At 43.6% G+C, this 21,119-nt stretch overlaps 1 protein-coding gene across 1 annotated transcript in view; it reads right to left on the reverse strand.

Annotated features, from left to right (window-relative positions):
• Positions 1–6,033: 6,033 nt before the first annotated feature.
• SRD5A2 (steroid 5 alpha-reductase 2) overlaps positions 6,034–21,119 on the reverse strand; it is a 29,285-nt gene continuing 14,199 nt past the window's right edge. The window contains exons 2-5 of the mRNA XM_064445832.1: positions 11,542–11,705; positions 9,538–9,639; positions 7,816–7,966; positions 6,034–7,335 (exon numbers count right to left, since the gene is read on the reverse strand). Coding sequence (XP_064301902.1) covers positions 7,269–7,335; positions 7,816–7,966; positions 9,538–9,639; positions 11,542–11,705 — 484 coding nt within the window. The 3' untranslated portion in view covers positions 6,034–7,268. The remainder of the gene's footprint in view (positions 7,336–7,815; positions 7,967–9,537; positions 9,640–11,541; positions 11,706–21,119) is intronic.

Below are 21,119 nucleotides of genomic sequence, written 5' to 3' on the forward strand. Positions count from 1 at the left end.
TTTTCCAACTTCACTTGCTTTTAGAGCAGGAAACTCTGTTAGTTTTCTTTCCTCCACTGGCTTATATTCGCCACCTGAGATTGCAGGCTGCACGCTGGGTAGGTGCATAACGGAACTATGCAGGGTACAGGCTTTCATCTGCCAGGGAGGCAAAATCCCAACTGCAGCATCCCAGAGAGCCTGCTGCTCAAATCCTCCAAATGGAGGGCAAATGCTGAGATCCATTGTAAAGGCAGCAGTGGAAAAGCCCAAGAGTGGTGGCAATATACGGCAGGGCATCAACCCCACAGTGCCAAGCCACAGCTCAGCAACCGCCAGCTGAGCTGGGGTATGAAGGGTGACAGGGGACTTCCTGACACAGACCCAAACAACACCCCATGCATTTCAGAAGACTTCAGAAACCCTGGAGGAGATTGAAGGAGTGGAAACTCTTCAAGGAGGTTTTTCTTGGCACTGGAACGAGAGAAAACTGATGCAAACCCTAAGTTAATCAAATGGGATCAAACAGTGCAAGGTTTTGCCATCACAGGATGCTAAGGGAGGAAGAGCTGTGTTGCTTGGCCTCCATCCTACCAGAAGGGCAGATACTCTCAGTAAGGCTGCAGGAGTGGCAGTCTCTGCTTGAGCTGGTGGCTAAACCAGACAGGAAAGCATTACTGTGATAACAAAAAGAAGGGAAAGGCATAGAGGTACAAACTAAATCTATTCTACTCCTCCCTGCAGGAAATGCTTTGAGTGCCCAAGACCTAGGCAGGGAAGAAATTCTGAAAATACCCGTGAAACAGCATCTCAGTCAGAAATGGGAAAACAGCAATATCGCTTTATAAAAAGAAGCTTGCCTTAGTTGCTATGGCTAACACATGGGTGGATGCTGGGTAGGAACAGTGCTGAAAATCACTGGCTACAGGCCACTAATGTATCTGAACAGAGGAAACTCGGGTGAAACCAGAGCCTTGCTGAAGTCAAGAATTTTGCCATTTGATGTACTGCGAAGCACTGGTTGCCAAGCCTGAGTTCAGCCCAATGGGATTAGCACAGCTCCAGGGCGTCCATCTCAGTTTTGGGACAGTCGCCATGTTTTGCTGTTTATGACTTTGTCTACAGATATGCTTAGTGACCACTTCGGCTTGGGCTCTAACTTGCAGGCTGTGAAGCTGAAGTTGTACCACATGTAAGAGGACTGCCTGATGTAGCTCAGTTAACACCCCCAGAAACATTTCTTGGTGTGCGAGGCTGCCAGGACATGCAAGGGCGTAAGGTTTCACCCCACCGCACAGAAAGCAGGATTAGTATGTTCAGTGCTAAAATACACATCTTCCAATTTACTACAAGAGTGCAAGTTCTAAATTTCCAGCAGAGCAAAAAGAGGTTATGGATCAGGTGGCTCCATTGATGCAAACTTATTTTAATTCCTCCAAACCAGTTTTTCATCCCAAGAGTGATGTTTGCTGGTATTTAAAAATTGCCTGTAGGCCAGCCGGAGCCAGCTTCCCACAGCTCTAGAAATCCACCATGACCAACATTTTCTTGGTTTCCTCTACTTGAATGCCTTCCAAATTTGTAATTGGTGAAAGGACAGGTTTTGTGTTCCTGCAGAGATCTGAAACACACATTTTCTGGTCAAATGGCAGAGATACTATTTTGGCAGAGACAGATTTCCAAATTATCTGCAAGCTTCTCTCTTGCCTGGGAGATGGGAGTCATTTCAGGAGTTTCTATCACAGAACAGATTCACTCAGGGCTGCATGCATGTACCTGGCCATGCTGATTGAGGAGAGCTTTGCTCTGATGTAACATCCCAAGCTGTGGCAGTCCCCTATTAGGGAGGATGAGGACACAGATGAGGATGAGGACACAGATGAGGAGGAGGACTCTCCTGGGGTTACCAGAGAGTTCCCAGTCACAGGTGTGATACCGAGTGCCCTGTGGGCAGGGGGAGCCTGTGGCCAACTCCCGAGGGCTGGTGGGCACAGTATAGGGCCACAGGGGGCTCATGTAGCTGCTCCCCCTCTCACCACTTGGCCAGGCAGGGGAAACTCACGCCACCCAGACTCAGTTCAGGCCCAAACAAGGCTGCTGTGAACCCATTAAAATGAACCTCTCAGCAGCCTCCTCATCTTTTACCACACAGCATGAAAATGTAACACAGCCCCATATAGTGAAGGGCCTTTCCTCATGGCAGCAGCACTGCAGGGTGAAAAAAATTCAGCCTGAACAAACATGAGTTCAGTATGGTAGGGAAGTGTGGCTGTGACGATATTATGTGTAATCTCACGTGGCAAACTTGGGAAAAGTAGGCAAGTAGATGGGGAAGCAACCTGCCAGGAGCTTGTTGCTCATGCTGGAGCTGATATGAGAAGCGTTCAAATCAGATAACTTAGGCTCTGGGAATGGCACTGCAGGTCAGAGTGCCCAAACACAACTGTCTCCCGCCTGGCCATAAGCAATGCATATGTCATTAATGGATGGACGCGAGCTCACTGGGGTGTACTTCTAGCATCCTTTTCTCCTATGTGGGACTGTAGGCTCCCAGCTTGGGTGTTGTGAATCACTGCCTGGAGCAGCTAATGTCTCCTGGAGGGGAGAGGCCTCGACACCTAGCTGAAAGGCATGGTGCTGGGATTATTCCAAACATTGCATCAGTTAAGCTCAGTCTGTTCTCTTCTGACTACGCAAAGGAACTAACTTAATGATCTTCTGAAAACTGCGTCTTTTTCGTTTACCTCGTAGACTTAGAGAGCTAAAGACAGGTTCATTGGAAAGGCAGTTGTAAGTTGTGGTAACATAAACCAGAACCAGACCTGAATGTCTTCCTCTACTTTTCCAGGTGTTACCATTAGGCACTTCTTGATGTCTGCTTGACTTTGCTCCCACAGAGATCAAACTTGCTACCTCTGTAGCGAAGAATGGCATATTCTTGAGCAGCTCAGTGGCTATCAATGACTTTACTCACAGACTATGGTACTACTTATGAGGAACCAGAAGGCCCTGGCCCTGAATTAGTATCAGATGTTTGTGTTTGCTACATCTTATTACTCATGCAGGGACAGCAGAGTTTGGGTTTGAGATATGTCTTTAGAAAAGCCTGCTCTGAGAAATTAGACCAGTTCAGGAGGATCCCAGAGGTGGCAGAAGAGATGATGTGAAGCTTCCAGGACTATGCTTGGATTTAAATGAGACCCTATTGTGATTTGCATTAAGAAAGGATTTTGTTAATTTGACAAGTGAATCAAATACAAGCAGACAATCCCTCTGCTGTCAGCAAATGATTCTAAGGTTCAACAGGTGACATGTATTAGCCTTTTTCCATGAAATATCACAGAAATACCTCCTTAAGATGCATTTCAGTGCATTTGGATATCTTACATGTCTTTAGAATATTTTGCAATATTATAACAACCATCTCCCAAGAATATGCAACAGGCTGTATCTTATTTGTGTTATATAGGTATCTACAGGCCTCGACTGAGTTTGTGACTGCTTTGCCAAGTACTATGAAAACAAATCCTGGCTTTCAAGACGATTTCCAGAGACAAGCAATAGAAAGGAAAACAACCCTGAAAGTGGTAATTTGCTAAAGTTCATCAGTCAATAAGTGACACCGTCAAGAGCACAAAACAGATATTCTTGAGCCCAAGCCATTAGAACACTTTACCTACCTAGGGAGAGTTCCTCGGTATTTGTGGTTCCAGCACACGCTGTGGATTGGTATTTCTGCTGAAACATTCAGAGCTTCTGGCCAAGTGTAAGAGGCTTCATGTTCCAGGAGAGTAATGGGAGCAGGAGTGCAGCTCCCAGATGAGTGCTTTTCCTAAAGACAGTCACTTAGGCCCAAAACTGGGGAGGCTTGCCTTTTGTGGAAATACATTATTTAAAATATGTACTTCAAAACAATAGCTACAAATGCCCTACATTTCCTGGAGCCAGTTTTCTATTGTCTTGAGTGACCTCTCATCTGAGCATGGACTAAAGCCAGGCAAAGACTGAAGTGTGTGTGGCACATAGAGATGGGAATGAGGGCTGGCAAGTGCCATTGTTCTCCTCTTTGCCTCCCAGTGAACAGCATTTAATTCTGTTTTCGGTTGTCAGAAGAGATTAGATATCTAAATTCTGATACCAACAAGTGGCCTGTCTGATCACTTAGGTGCAGAAAATGCATTTCACAGAAGAAACTGTCAGATGCATGATTAAGACGTTAGTGTATTACCACAGCAGTATAGCACATGTTTACAGAAAGTCAGCTTTTGAAAAAAGCACTCAAACAATACAAAAATAATTAAATTAACCAGAGTCCTGGGGATAAAGGATTAATTTTCCCAGCAGGTTGCCAGTGGGGATGAAGGCTGGGTTATCAGCTCCATGTAAGAGAGGTCTGTCTTTCTAGCAGAGCAGCAACACTCAGAGCTGCCCTGAGGAAGGCCCTCTCCAGGGGAACAGCACCCAGACATAAATGTTCCTCAAAGATAAATGAAAGCTAAACTGTGAGTGACCGGATGAAAGCAAACAGAAAAATAGTATTGCAAAAGGGGGAGAAGAGGAATGAGCTGTTATTTTAAATGATTACCAGTGGAGGATCCTTCTGTTAGCTTCTGGCAGAACAAAAGGACATTGCAAAGAAAGTCAGAAAAGTGCTGCTTTCCAAAACACTTTCCAGTCAACTCTGAACTCATATGTGTACCTATCCTCCAGAGGCTTGAGCAGAGGGATATAAAAATGGCTGCTGTGTTTTTTCTCCTAGAGACAAGGGGAATATTTTTTTCCTTATAAAAATAAGGGATGATGAAAGAAATTTCTCAGGAGCATAGTGGTCACAGGTGTGCTGCCCTGGGGCATTCGTGTGCATAAAGGGCCAGGCTGGTGTCCCTGCAGGAGGGGCAGCAGCCACCAGCCCCATGGGGGAACTTGACATGGCGAGAGCCTGTGTCTCCTCTCCATCACAATTAACTGCAGTCACTGCATGTAGGGGGTTTAAAGTGCACGTGTGTTGCTCCTGCTCTCTAGAAAAGCCACAGGAGGGGGCAGAAGGAAGATCTGCTCCTTTTCTGTTTGCAGCCCTTTTCCACACATGTCCAAGGCCCAGGACAGAGAATGGAGTTGCTCCTGCCAGGCAACCAGCACCCTGAGGCACCCTGTGCTCGGCCAGTGCAGGGGTGCCAGGCTGTGGGGCCTCCCAGCCTGCAGGCAGGCCATCTCCCACCTTGGGCCAGCGCCAGTTCTCCTACTCTTATCCCCCGTTCCTTGCAGTGGCAATAGCGGCCCATCTGGTGCAAATACTAAGCAAGACAAAATAAATGGAGGGAATAGTCCTGTTCCGACAGGAGGGGTAGGTAGGAGGGACACAGAAGTCTTCACAAGCCCTGTTCTGGTCCAAAGGGTGAGGCAGAGCTTGGTCCCTGCTCTCCCCCTCGCTAAGAAATAGATGGAGGAGGCAGCAGCTAGGAACATTGGCACCCATGGGCTATTTGCTCTCTCATCATTTGGAAGGCTTTGGGGGGAAAAAGCACAAGGAGGAACCGTCAAGGAGGGGCTGCTGTGGTGGGGAGCTCTGGGGAGTGCAGCTGCTGCTCACACTCAGCATCCGCTCCCTGGGGAAGAGGCCATTCCCTCCCACCCAGCACCTTCATCGCCTCCAGCCTTTCTGTCCCTGACTTCACACCCAGCGACCCCCTTCCCAGTGTGTTTCCGCACAGAGGATTTAAATAAGGAAGCAAAAGGAAAATACATTTGTGTTGCTGATTTGAAACTCACAGCCCATGCGACAACAATTTTGCCTGAGTCTTATTTCGTCCCTCCCTCACCTGCACATGGCAAAGGGTCCAGCTCTCCTGTGTGCTGTACAGGGACTAGTGCAATGGGACCCAGCCTCAGCTGGCTGCTCTGCTCTACAGTAATGAAGACAATTAATAATATGAGCAAAGAAGGGAGGGTTTGCCCAGAGGGAGGAAGCCAGCATGAGCAGGACTTGGTAAGCAAGATCAGAGAGACTTGTTTCTGCAAACAAAAAGTTGTAGGCTAGCACAGCTCTGTGTTTTACATAGATTTTATTGTGTTTTGGAGAAAATTGTGTACAATCAGGTTACTCCAGCAGCAGGTAGTATGTTCAGTGTGTGTGGTCCGGTCTTTTTCTTTCCAGCTACTCAGCATAATTCTTAGCAGGATTTTTACGCTCTAAAGAGTAACTAAAACTATCAGCATCCATGCGGCTGTCTCTTCTTATTGGGCTTAATGACATTTTTGGGAAAATTCCTAACACTAGTCTGAAATTAAAAAGAGACATCCTGTGTTTTTGTGAAAATTCGATAATATCTCTGTATCATTTCCTAATAGGAGTATCTGAAAATGTTCTCCGTACACAAAATGTACAGCCAGTGTTGGAGAACATTTTCTTCAACACAGAGCTTTTTATTTGTTGTAATTTTTGTCATATATCACCATCTCAAGTCTTTTTATGAATAACAATTGGGTTGTTTTGAGTGGACAAATTTTTATTTTGAAAAGAGGTCTGGATTTACAAGAGAAAAAAATTCTAATGGAGCTGCAATTGCTCTAACAAAGTACATTTAAAAAAAAACCCCTGATGGCTGAAGATTAATCATCTGACAGTGAGGAGAGTATTGCTTAAGGAAGGAACGCAGATGTTGTGCTTGTGAGTGCCAGCTTAAGACACTTCGATCTCCGTGTATTTAGCATTGCCTCAGTGCCATGGCACACAGCTCCCAGCCTTGTTCTGGCACAAGTATCCTCTTGTTGTGTTATGGTTCTGGGAGCTAAGCTGGCTTTTTATGAAAAATGATGGGCTGGGTTATTTTCCTAGCAAAGGAGACCCCTAATCCAGTTTAAAGTGTGGCAACACATAGGGCAGTGCCAGCAGAACGAGGGCACGCGTCCTACGGGATGGAGGCAGGAAAAAGCAGCTGCAGAAGTGCTATAAATTGGAGTGGCTGCTGAAGCCTTTCTCTGAAGTCATGGGATTACTTTCTACTTTTCTCCACCAATGCTTTCTCTCTGATGTCAGTGCAGTTATATATCCATTTTCCATAGGTAGAACTCCACTGACAAGGAAACATGTTGTTTGGGGAGTCCCTTTGCCCACAACTATTTGCAATTTTCCCTGTAAGTGAAAATAAGAACTTCAGTACCAAACAATCTTCTTGTCTGTTACAACCCCAGGTTATCATTTGTACGATTAATTATAGACAGAACTAACACTAAGACTAGGAATTGAAAAAAGCCCTATAAAAACAGAATACAGAGTCCATTTTCAGTCATTAAAAAACAAAAGGAATCAAGGCTTTCCTTGATTTTGGATAGTCCGTAAATGTCTTGAGATAGTACCTGAAAGAAAATAAGCAAGAGAGTGAACCTGCACACGTACAAGGAAACTGCAGAGTTTCAATACAGCTCAGCTGAGGAACCTTAAAACCCCCCCAAACCACCTTGCTTTGTAACCTCTGTGTGCTACTCTGCAAAAGAGCATTCCAAAGCTATTTACACCAGGTTATCTAATTAAGTGAAAACTGATAATACTGTTAAGGTTCTAATGGACCTGAAGGAATTCAGAGCAGAGGTTGCAAGGGAACCCTTAGGAAAGGTTCACATTTACAAGGCTCAGTAAAAAGAGGCTTTAACATGGTGGGAGCAGTGATGTAACTCATGTTGGATTAAATGACAGGCCTTCTTGATTTGCTTCTTGTACATAGTATTCAATTTCAATTTTATCTTGAATTCTGGCCCTGCTCCTCTGCCCCTCCCTCGCATTTTGCAAATTGCACTCCAAGAGCAAGCAGCAGCATATGGCAAGAAACTGTTTGATACCTGTGATGGTGATAAGCACGTGGCCCGATGCAGCAAAGAGTAAAAAAGGCAAAGGCAAAGGCTGGTAGGGACCAGGTTGCTATGGCAAAACCAAACCATTCCACAATTTCTCCAAAGTAGTTGGCTCCAGAAATGTAAGTGAACAGTCCCCCTGCATTGACAGACAAAATATGTAATTTTTATAGTCATCTCAAGCACATGGAAAGTTCTTTCCCATAAAGTCAGCAGCAGAATACACTACCTTTCTTATTCAGAGCCCATAACAGCAACCTAAACCCAGTGCCCTGAAGCCAGTGGGGCCATGCCAAAAGAGGATCTTGTACAAGACTCTTGGACAGTGTCATGGTTTTAGCTGGGGTAGAGTGAATTTTCTTCACTGTAGCTGGTGTAGTGCTGTGCTTTGGGCTTAGTATGAGAATAATATTGATAACACACTGATGTTTTAGTTGTTGCTGGGTAGTGCTTCTACTAGTCAAGGACTTTTCCAGCCTCCCACGCTCTGCCGGGTACACAAGAAGCTGGGAGGGGAGGGGGCACAGCCAAGACAGCTGATCCAAACTGGCCAAAGGGATATTCCATACCATATGACATCATGGCCAGTATATTAACTGGGGGCAGCTGGCCAGGGGAAGAAGCAATTGCAGGTCAGGGATCAGTGGCGTCAGTCAGTGGGTGGTGAGTGGTCACATCACTTGCTGTTTGGGTTTTTTCCCCTCTTCCTGAGGTTTCACCTCTTTCCCTCTTATTATTTTCCCTTTCATTATATTATTGTTGTTGTTGTTTTATTTTAATTATTAAACTCTTCTTAACCCATGAGTTTTCTTACTTTGGCCCTTCCAATTCTCTCCCCCGTCCCATATGGGTGGGGGGGAGTGAGCGAGGGGCTGGGTGGTGTTTATTTGCTGACTGGGACTAAACCATGACATAGAAGTACAAGAATCAAAGGTCATTCTAACCCAGAGGCTTCCAGCACTTTCACAATAATTTCTTGTCATTTGGAAAAGGACTTAAGAAAGCCCAATATTAGATTTAAATTAAAAATATTAATACTAGTCAAATCTCTTCAGGCCCTAAAAAATATTTTGCAACTCCTTTGGGGAGTACAAAATCTGGATCTCAGTTTTGTGTCTTAACTGACCACAACATCCTACAAGAGGCAGGTAAGTACTGGAGGTGAGAGATTTGTAACAGCAGAAGGAGTCATCACTGAAACCAGGAAACTGCTGGATCCCCATCCATATTGCTCTACAGACCTACACATTTCCTGGTTCACCTTGAAGGAGACAGAAAGGAAATTCTGCACCTTGCATCCTTGGTGTTATTTTTTCCCCTAAACTTTACACTTTGAATCTCCCTTTTGCAGTGTAAGAAGTGCACTACTTATTCTTCCTGGGCATGGAGAAGACAATTTCTTCCTTTGCAGCTGCCTTTTACAAGGCTAAATTCCTATTCCGAGGTCCCACTTCAATCTTCTCTCTTACCCAGCCCATTTCCTAAAACCTCTCCTCCCAGCTCATGTTTTACAAATACTGTTGTTGCTGCTCATGGACTGTCTGCAGCCAGCTCACACTAGTCCCTGAAGCTCAGAAAGGCATCTGAACTGAGTGCCTGTGTGATACTGGCATTGCTGCTATTATTGTCACTTTGCTGTAAATTCAGTTAGAAAACTTTATCTATCCTGCTGCCCTACTTTCTCCAAGGTGGTAGGGGATAGGGATATACCTTGAGGAATCTTGTAAGTGACCTCCCCGGGTTTCCTCAGCTGGCGCAACAGGAGATCACTGTGAATGTTGATTCCCATTCCCAGCAGAAATAAGAGGAGCCCTAAGAAAAAAAAAAAAAAAAAACACCAAACAAGAAATGGATTAGAAAGACAGGTCTATCTAGTTATCCCTACTCAAGTACATATGTGTTTTATCTTTGGAGCATGCATATAGGAGACCTAACATGAGGTGGGTGGATTCTTTTTCAAGTCAAAAGATGTACTGCTACTGAGAAGGCTACTGAACAGGAGAAGCATAGATGACTGGTGACAGCCCTCTGTTAATTGTGGGATCACAGTCCTCTGGGATAACCTGCATTGGGTAGCTTCAGTGTGGAGAGCAACTCTGGACAGAACAATTACCATCCCGAGCACACTATTTTGTTGGTGAGACCTGAGCACTCTCAGCTGGTGTGAGAAAAAGCTGAGCTTCCCAGCTGGCTATAGTCATCATTTACTGAACAAAGTACCCAACTGACACTGCTGGCTGATGGCAGCCAGCCACAGCTGTGGATGCTACTGCAGTAACCACTCAGCTGTAGGCAAGTACCATTACTCTCATTTTACAGCAGCAGAAAGAGGAGCACAGAAAACACAAACTTAGCCAGCACATCACTAGAGCCAGGAAGGGAACCTACAACTCAGCACAGCTCAGTGCACTGCCAGCGAGGCTGCTTGGACAGAGCTATGGGCATGCACATGGAGCGGTTACTCGCTGACAGCTTCTGGCCAGAATGATTCATTGACCATACTCCATTTAGCTGAAAAACTAGAGGCGTTTGATTGAGAAACTCTGCAGGTGACATGCCCTACGTTTCATGCTACATTACATGGAGAAAACCACTTCTGACAATGATTGGGAAGCAAGGAAAGAAATAGAGGTGGTGTGTGCTACATAGTATAGAAAGAAGACTAAGTGCTGATAAAACCTCAACACTTCCAATAGCAACAGATAGTTGGTAAGAGTCTGTAGAGCAAGAATATACTGTTTGTTTTTTATTTAGTATTTCAAGTACTGCTACTGTTTGTGGGGTTTTTTTTTTCATTAAATGTATACTTTATTTACCATGCAAATTTGGTGGTGTTTTCTTTGTTGGGTATGGGAGCTGTTACTAAACAACGTCCAAGATTTTTAATACGTGATGCTGTCTGAAAAGACTGAGCTTGCATCCACAGTCTGGAACAGTGTACAGAAAGTACCCTGGTTATTTTATACTGGTCATATCCAAAACATTTCCTCAGACTTCCATGTTAATCTTCATTTGTATGTCTGCATTTAAAAAACATCCTCTGTGCAGCACCAAATATGTAATGCCCCCTAGCTGCCCTTGCTTGGTTGTTCTTTCAAGGATTTTACAGGGTAAAATTCAGCTAGGCTATTAAATTACAGAATATAAAGGAATCATTTCAACATACAACCAGACTGTGCGTGATCTCTAATCTTCCTATGTGCCTTACATGAGAAAAAAGAGACCTTTGTCTCTAAAGCCTCATTTATGCTGGGGTTTTGCCATTCTTTTCTCTCTCAGGCAGAATAGCTGCATCAAGCGCAAAGCTCCCTGGCAGGGTAGAGAAAACCACAGTTTGTGTTTGCACAGGGCCGCTGCTGGGTGGACTTTTCTGTCTGAGCGAGGGCACATCCCTGTTCAGCTGAAGCCTGAGGTTGCATCTCCACAGCCCATAGCAGTGGGAGGCTCTGGAGTGGTGTCAGTAAAACACCACTGGTGAGGCTGGTGATTTGAGACTAGCACATAACATCGTATGCCTTCAAAGGCAGCTGCCTAGCAGGAATAAAAAGAAGTCACTGCATATTTATTTGTTTTATCTGGGCTAGCAGGCAGGTTTTATGCTGATTTCCATTACAGCTGATTTGACTCACATGTTCAGTGAAGGTTAGGACATAATTCAAAATGTTTACAAATTGCTTGGAGATCAGATCTTGGGAATCCTGCAGCTGTAATTACCTGATGTAAATCTGATGTCGGTACACCAATCATTTGGATATTCAGCGCAGTAAATCAGGTAGTACCCCTGGAGGAAGCCATTATAGATACAGAATAATGTGCCAAAGAAAAGCAATTGCAGTGGGAAAGGTCTGCCTCTAGTGAAGAAGGGGTAAATAAACGTCCTAAGGTAGATAAGAAAACAAAGTCAGCACGTTACTCATAATAACATTATATTTGCAATTTCTCTGCTGTATGAGAAAAAACTAACAAAACACAAAATAGAAAAGAGATCAATAAAGCTAAAAAAATGGGAAACAACTGCAACAAAATAAGATCAGCACCTAATGGGAACAAGAAATACTGCAGATAGATACCCACATTTTTCTGGTCCTTCAAGACTGCACACAAGGTGGGGAGCTAGAAATCTCATCCAGATTTACTGCCACCTTTGGAATGTCTCTCTGCTTTCCTTCTCCCTTGTTGCTAAAATGAGGAACTCATGCCCACAGACAGCACTTTCGTTTTAAGACCTTGCTATAATGCTGCAGAGGGCCAAGCAAAGGATGCTGTGGAGGCACACGGGCACACTGATGTTCAAACCAAAGTAGTGAGGGCTAGTACCAATTGCAATATCGATTCCCCAGCTGAGAGTTACTATGCCACAAGCACTATGGAGGAGCTTTATTATGGAGAATACATTCCTGATCCCACAACAAGAACGAATCCCTGAGGGCTTTAGCCCATGGTAGCAGGTGGAGTTGAAGGTAGTGTCGAACTCCTCTAGCTCTCTCATCCCGTACCTATGTAGCCTAAGCTGTAATCCCCTTTCCCAGCCTCTCCCACTGCACTCGGAGACCTTCGCCCATCTCCAACACACGGCAGCTCTGTCGTGCTCTGCTCAGACACGTCAACACAGAGGCAGAGCAATGTTATTGGCTGCTTGGGGCAGCTGCTTTGCCTCCAGTCCCTGCCTCCCCTCCATGCTTTCAAACTTTTCTTTAAAGGAAGAGCTAAAACCCTAAGTCTAATATGCTAAACACCAAGATTTTCATGCAGCTCCAGCACCTAGGACTTCTTTAGACAAAAGCTGTGCTAACACTAGCATTAACATGTGTAGGAGCAAATAATTTGTGCTCGTATAGTTTTAATTTTCATATGTTTGGTTCAGGTGGGCGTACCCCTCCTGACACTTTGGACAATCCATGTCATCTTTGGGAGACTGAAATGGAGAAGTTTTATTCATATTTATTAGGTATTTTCTTACCTGGCCAATTAAATTCTGTATGTGGTAAAATCTACACTCTTAATTTCTTTCTTTTGCCCTCTTGGGCTTTAAGTGGTGCTCATCATACCAGTATATAAGCATTGTAGATAAGTAATCCACATCCCGGGTTGCCAATATCAATTTAAGCAAGCTGAGGCATAAAATGTCATAACATTACAAATCTAGATTAAATCATACTGAGCATGTCTGAAAGTGAGTAAGCAGAATGCAAGCATCAACATGTTAATGTATTCACTGCTTGCCAAAGCAAGGTAAGACAGATTTCCAGCAAGTAAGACAACTGTGATGCAGAAGTGCTAAATATTTCTAAATATAGTGAAACCTAAGAGGTATGGAAAGTATTTTTCAGACAAAGGTATCACATTTGTCATATATATTGCAGTATGGAAAGGAACATTCTTTGGAGTAATGTTACCAATAATTATTGGGTTTGCCCTCTGGCAGTGGGATGCTGGAGATACAAGTAGGCGAGGCCAGCTTTAGTAATCCAACCTGCCTGTTGAAGTAATATTGACAAATTGGACCTCAACAGCTATGAGAAGAAGTGGGAAACTTGCAAATGGAAACTTGGAGAAAGCAACTTCTCCAAGGAAATCTCCTTGTGTCTGTAAACCCAGAGGCCATATTCAGTCCTCTGTATCTAAACAATGTGTAAGTCTTTGTTTTAATACAGCACTTGTTGGCCTGTACTACACAGCTACTTGAGGGTTCAGAAACTGTTCCTGGTGGGTATTGGAAAAGCAATAAAGTGGGGACACTTAATAGGTTTAAATATTCCATGGAAGAGTCTGAAGCTCTGCTGGAATTATTTTGCGGTATGAAAATCAAAGGGCACTGAAGGCCACCATTTTAGAATAACAGAACAAAAACTGGCCTTTTGGATTTGGACCAATGATAATTTTGACCTTTTTCTTTCAGTGCAGTATTGCTGACTAATTCTTATTATCTTTATTGGCCTAAGGCACTGCATCTGACTAAACCATTGCCAACAGCTTCTTTTTAAATGAGTGAATAGTAAATTATTCATGTTCTTCTCCATCATTTATTTTCCAGATGAACAGGTTTTGAAGAGAAAATCATCTGACACTGCAACAAATTTCATATTAAAGGTATTAGTCCAGCTCCTTGAAAGCTCCAGAGACCCTCACTCAAACGGGGAAAACTACAGGTTTGCTCTTTCCACAGAAGTTGGAAATCTTTTCACAAATGTTACCATAATCCACTAAGTGTGGGCTCTCAGTCCTCCTCCAACAGCTTATTTGGAGATGTTTATGCTGCTACTGTGTCTTCTCTCCAGGGCCCAGATGCAGTAGGTCAGACAGTAGCAGCTCACATTTTCCAGTCTGGAAACTTGAGGTGTTTCCAGTGCTCATGAGGTGTTTTACACCTGGGGCAACTGGGTCAAGGGCTCAGGGCTGGTGACTAAGAACGGGGGCACCTGGCTCCCTCCCACCCTGTGGGTCACCAGCCTCTGCTGTATCTGCCCATCTAGCCCTGTGTCACAAGGCCCTCTCCTGGGTCTAACTGGGATGAAACAGGGGCCAGGAATCAGAGATATTGCAAAAGCGGGCAGAGCTGATGTGGTGCCTTTCTCTTTGAAGGTGGGTGCTGGCCATAACCCAACTTGTCCTGCCCATGATGGGGCACTGTCTGAATGGACTGGCCCATCCCCTGTGACCCTGACCAGCCTCCAAAAGAGAGTTATGGACTTCTGACCAGGGCTGCTCTGGGACCCTACAGGGATTTTTCAGCTCCACTTGGGGGATGGGAAGCAGGGTGTGCCCTGCATCTCTGGGGAGTGTGAACCAACATGCTGAATGGTGCCTAAGAACCGTTTCCACACAGTCCAGGCTCCAGACACTACGGTTCCTCACTTGTCCCAAGCAAATGTACAGAAGGGCTGGTGGTCCAAGTGAGGCCAGGCCCCCGCAAGGCTGATGCCTTCAGGGCCCCCGCAGCTCTTGTGTACACTGAGCTGACTCCACAGCCGGCTGGGGCAGTGCACTGGGAAACACTCCACTGAGCAGTGGGTGGGGGCACAATCATTGCAGGGGTGATGCAGGTAGGTGAGCCATACACCTCCTGCAGGGCAGAGACACACTGCTACATCAAGAGCATGTGTTGCAGTCCCTTTTCTCACTCCCTGAAAACTCCTTGCTGAGGTGCTGTCTGCAGTTCTCACTGCTTTACTGGTGTCTTCGCAACCAAAGGCCTCTCTAAGTCAGAGGACACCTCTCTGGACACTTTGCTGCAGCTCCCGTCTTAGCAGGGTGCTTTCAGTTTTCTTAGTTTATACAAATAACTGTACCCTAGGTGATAAGCAAAACTATGTGATTTGTGTTACACTAAATATAGACTGGTCAAACCTGAAAGGACTTCCCTGCTGTGAAACAGTGGAGTTTCCTTCTATCTGTCTTGTGCACAGGTTGAAAAGATCGGTGTCCAAACCTGGGGGGATTACACTGACCTCAGACCAGTTTTATCTGCAGCAACAATTAACAGCACAGGAGTCTTTGCCATAGGTTGTCTCTGGAACCAAGTTGCTGGGGAGCTGCTGGCACCCTTGGCATACCTGACCACTTGAATGAAGGCTCAAGATGTTCACAAACATAATAGACTTCTACCTGGGTTATCTGTGATGTCCTGCACAAAGTCTCTAATTATTCTGGAGATTTATGGATATGAAATTATATGTCCCAAAGACATCTGCTGCTGAAGAGTCTGTGCTAAAATCTGCACATGCTTTCTCTTTTTGAGCCCAGCCCTGTAGGTTATTTGTGGATTGCACTCTGAGGTAATTTTTAACTTTTACTATTTTTGAGTTGTGTTACACTGATTCTCATTGAATACTTATAGGAGAAGACTGCCAAGTTTATTCTGCATGTATAGTCCAGGGCACAATCTGGCACCTAATGTTCCTGTGCCCGCTTCAAAATTTTTCATTTATTCCAGATTGGGTTTAAACAAATGTAATAGTTAAAATGTCAGTCCCAAGCAGCAGGCAATCTTGCTATCAGTTCAAAGGGGAAGTAAAACAAAATACCCCAAAATACTTTCAAAAGTGAAACAAAGCATTGTAACCCTCCCTCATCATGATATCAACAGATGCCCCAGCATCACAAACCAGGGTGGGACCTCCTCACCTCTCATATTCTTCTGTTCAACATCCTACACTGAGATGCTTTGCCCTTCCCCACTTACTCTTACACTGCAGTAGCCCAAAATGGTCAACAAGCCAGGAATATTTAAACAAGAGCAAGCAGGTTATTAGCGGCTACTTGTATTGTGCAGGGTGGACCGTGTCCCTTTTGCTAAGAAGGTGTGCATGGTAAGACATGCTCTGGCACAGCCTCAGGAACAAAATCAGTGCTACGACCCAGGTCACACACACACCAGCAACGGTGGCAGGCAGGAACGCTGGACTGGCCATTAAGCCTCTGACAATACCCCCTGCAGGTACAGGACAGACGGCAGATCTCTTGACTGGAGTATTGCAGTTGTATCTCGTCTCCTGATGCAAGGAAGACTGTAAGATCAGGAGCTGAACTTTTTTTTCTGGAGCTGATGTCTAGCTGCAGCTGCCTGCGGAGCTCACCGGTGCAGAGGGTGTGCAGTGGCTGTGCGTGCCACCGGGGGACTGCCAGCTGCAGGGCACTTCTTCCTCACCAGGGCAGGGGGCTGCTCCATGCCCGATTCCTGCATCACTGGGACTGTGTGAAACCATCAGATAACTGTAATTACTTGCTGGTCCACTGCCCAGTTTGTAAACTCATCTTAAAGCATTGTACAGTGACTGTGATGGGAGCAAGAGAACTCCCTTTTTATTTTAATCATGCAGATTTATAGATCTAGTTATGACTAACACAAAATTGGAATTAGCTCTTCTTTCCAAGCCATATACAAAACGTCCTACTTCCATGTTCCTCCAAAGATCTTTGGACAAACTTTTGATGTCTATAATTTAAGGAAAAAGAAAGATATACATATTACTGAAAAGCTTACAATTCAGCTATATAAAACAACAGTAAAGCTGTCATGTCAGGTTCATTTCTGAGTATTCTGTCTGAAAAAAATTTGCTCAAACTACAATCGTTGGGCTGTTTGTGGCCCACCTATGAAATTCATCCAACCTGAAGCCTGTTTGTAGGGACACTCTTTCTTTGTGGTGTCTTAGTGGCAGATTCAGGGTTGAACGACGATTTCTGGAAGGAGCAGACTCATTTTTCCAGGGCAAGAGACACAGGTACCCACCTGATCAAAGGATAGGAGAAGGACTGAGGAAACCCTGAGACAGGCAACACCTTGCTTGTGTTTGAGGAGTTCTTGGGAAGGGCAATGGATGGCAGAAAGTCTGAGCAGCACTGATTTAAGGCAAAGACAGAAGAAATGCAGAAGGATTCAGTGACAAAGTAAGAAGAGGCGTGGAAGTCTGCCATACCAAACCATTGCAGTTGCTGAATTTGGACTGGAGATTAATAAGAACAGAAATAAAAAGAGATAAAAAATAACATCCAATATTAGAAAATAATTTATTTGGGAGAGCTGAATAGCTGTGACCAAGAGTTTTTCATGATACTGAAAGGAAATAAGTTTGAATGCAATGAGAAGAAATGTCTATTAAATATAACATTGATACAACATTGAAGTAAAGAGCTCAGTAAGCCTGGGAGAAAAAGAGGGATAACCACAGGTTACAGACACAGGCAGGTCCTTTAATAAGGAGAAGAAAAGTCTAAAGGTTTGGAATGCATATTCGTTTTCATATTTCAGGGAATAAATCGTATTCCATTTAAGAGAGGCAGAAGGTAGCAGCTGCTCTGGGCAACTCACCATTTACTGCACTTTATTTTGAATGATCCAGTATTGGCTTCTGCCAACACAGAGTACTGACTGTGGAGGGCCTCTGCTCTAATCTAATATGACAACTTCAGGGTTTCATAATATCTCAGGACTCATCTAACAACATTACACACAAACTGAACAAGTTAAAAATGATGGGGTAAACTCCCTAGAATAGATAAGCAATTTTTTAACACTAGCATTTATGAGCAGAGCTCCAGAGTGATACTCACTATCCCAGGAAGGCTGACACCGTGGGTGGCAGCACTTGCAGAAGCCAACTCCATCTAAGACTGACAGTCAAAGGCATCAGCAACTGCACTTGACTTCTGGCCACACAGCTAAATACAGACTTCAAGTTGAATCCTTGGTGTTGAGTCAGAAAAGCTCAGTTGCTTACAACTGCATTTGAATAATGTGGGATTATAGGAAAAAAATATACAAATATTTGCAAAAGCATGTGTATCTGATGTGAATGGCTAAAAATAAAATGCTGCTTCTATATTACTGTCAATCATTGCTGAAAAAAGACATGATGCATTTGACCTCAGATAAATCTAAGGAATCTGAGCTATGTAACACTCAGTCCCAACACTATAAACACCTACTCAGTCATTCTGAGCATCTAGCACTAGTCAGTAGTGCCTCATTGATTGTTACAAATTTTAGGCGTGCTATACAGTTGGCAAAGTAAGAAGGACAAATACAGTTTAGGGATGAAACTGAGTCCTCTTCACATTGCATACAGGAATTACTTGATGTGCTATACTTAATAAAATACAAGGAGTTTAAAAAAGGAAGGAAAAGGAAAGGAACAGGACCTAAGAATGGTTATTTGGTTTTAATTAGTAAAGTGTGTAGGCTCAGCTCCAAGGCAAAAATTTTTGCTCTTCTAAATTCACTGCAACAGCAGGCAGATTTCAAAAGTGTTTTGCAAGTTTGTTTACAAATTACTTCCTTACTCCTCTTGTTCGTCTTCCATTATTTCTGAAGCTGTCACTGGAAAAATCTGGTGTCTCCCAGTGATTACCAGCATCCAGTTAGAACCAACAAAGGAGAATTCTTCCTTGTCACTGGTAAAAAAGGCATTGAATTGTGAAAAGCACTGATCTTTTCTACTGGCTTTATCAGGTATAGGAACAAAACCCTATACTTCAATCATTATGCATTTTCTAAAGGGAAATGAAGAACAGAAATGTTGGGTTTGGTGCATTAACAAGTCGCATCAGCAAATTACAATCCATCAGCAAATTACACTCAGTATATATTGGTATATTTGTTTCTCAAATGTTTCCATTTTGGTGTACAAACACCAAATATATTTTAAATACCCTTAATTACAAAATATTATTTTATTTATATTTGCTATTAGCTAACCACTTATTTCTTCCTTTTTGCTTGTAATGTGGAAAGGAGATCTGAATGAGAGCTGAAATAAACATTGGGAAAAATTGATTGAATGCCCATAACCAAAGGCAACTGAAGCAAGAGCCCAGAACCAGCTGTTAATATCTTTCTCACCATCACCTGCCAAACTGCAAATTCATTGGAAAGATGGGGATTTGTGTCAAAATATTTTGCTTCTTCATAGCCAAAGAAGGTAAAGTGAAGCTGATAGATCAAAGGAAATATGTCCTCTGTACAGATCCCTGTTGAAATCAGTACCATCCCATACAGACCCACAGTTTGTCCTCAGGCACTACACAGCCGGGATCCTTTGTCTAAACCTTTTGTCTAAAAAGCCAAACACTAATACTTGTAACAGCCTCCTTGACTGGGAGTGCTATGTATCTACAGCAGCAGGAGGCATGACTCATTTCTATATTTAATTTAGGTAAACCTATTTTCTTAAAATAGGTTTGTTGAGTAAAGGAATTGACATAAATTGGATATATTATAGGAGAGGGGGAGTAGCAGCAGAAAGTGTCCCATATCTTGACCTTAGTAAGACTTTTTACACTGTCTCACATGTCAATCTTATAAGTAACTTGGGGTTTCCTGGTTTAGAGGATGTTATTTTAAGTGGCTGCAAAATACATTGATAAATTATATCAAGGGATAGTTTAAAACTAGAACGATCTTTTGAGAGAGGTTCTGCAAAAGACTTTTCTGGTACTACTCCGGTTGGGTTTTTTTGTGAATTATATGCCTCTGGGGAAAAAAAATATTCCTAATGTTTGTGGCTGGCACAACTGTGGGGAGATGCTGAGCACACCAAGACTGAGGGCTAGAGTTTACAATAATCTTGAAATACCAGTTTCATAGGTTTAAAACAGTATATTTCATTCAATAAAGAAAATGGCAAAATACTACACTTGGGTAAGACTGACCAAAAGTAAAAGACAAGCTGGAGAACAGGCTGGATAGTAGAGGGAGTGCTGGTAGGTAGCAAACTGAGCTTGAGCTAATGATGTCAGGCTGTTGTGAAAAAGGGAAATGTTAAAATGTAGTGTTGGAATGGGAGTGCTGTTAGAGACACCTGAACTAATCTTTCCCCTTTGCATGGTTTTAACAGGAACTTAAATTATACTGTGTTAAGCTGAACTCTGCACTTGTATAAAAGACAAGGACAAAGCGGAAGCAGCCCAGAGAAAAACAACTGTGGTCTAGCAAATGTGACATGTAGAAAGACTGAAGGACTCAGGGTTGTTTAAGCTAACTAAGAGAAAACCAGTGGAAGACATTATAACAATGTACAACTGTATAAAAAGTTGCTGCAACAAAGAAAGGAGTAAAATATTCTCCTTGTCTACCAGGAACACAATAAGAAGTAACAGGCCAAAACAGCTGCCTAGAAAATGCAGCTTAGACATTAGGGAAGGACAGAGAAGCACTGGAACATACTAGCTGAAGGATTGGAGGAAAGGACAGGCCAGACAAACGTCCATCAGGAACGACAAACACAGTCCTTAGACTCATAATCTTTCTTTATGCTATGTGTTTTACCCAGCTTTTGGAATTCCAGGCTGTGGCAACCTTGGTCATTACAGAGCATGGGAGCTCATGGAGTGATCCCCTGTGCTAATTTCATCTGTACAGGCCAAAACACTGAGAAGAAAATTTGAGGACTATGTGTGGCCAGAAACTGTCTGGGAATGGGAACTTGGAGCTGTCTTGGTGAGAGAGAGGCTCTGACGAGAAGCCAGGGTACAGGGACAAGATCTGGAATTAGCTGAGAAAAAAAACTAGCACAAGCAAAACTTTTTTCTCAGGCTGCAGACTGAACTCAATGCCAGGCCAGATATCTCAGCTGAAACCCTAACTAAACTTGGTCCAGGTTTATACTTGTATGAGGATTAAAGGATGGGACAAGGGTCAACATAACTAGATGGACTGTGGTCACGACAAATGTGCAGATCTCATGGTGCTTCATTCTTACCTCTACTACTTGATAGTATCTAAAGGGCAGCAGTACTTAAAGATTATGAGAATGTTTGTTGTTTTATCTAAGCAATGGTGTGCCAAAGGCTTA

Source organism: Phalacrocorax carbo, chromosome 3 (assembly GCF_963921805.1).
Source record: "Phalacrocorax carbo chromosome 3, bPhaCar2.1, whole genome shotgun sequence".
Lineage (NCBI taxonomy): Eukaryota > Metazoa > Chordata > Aves > Suliformes > Phalacrocoracidae > Phalacrocorax > Phalacrocorax carbo.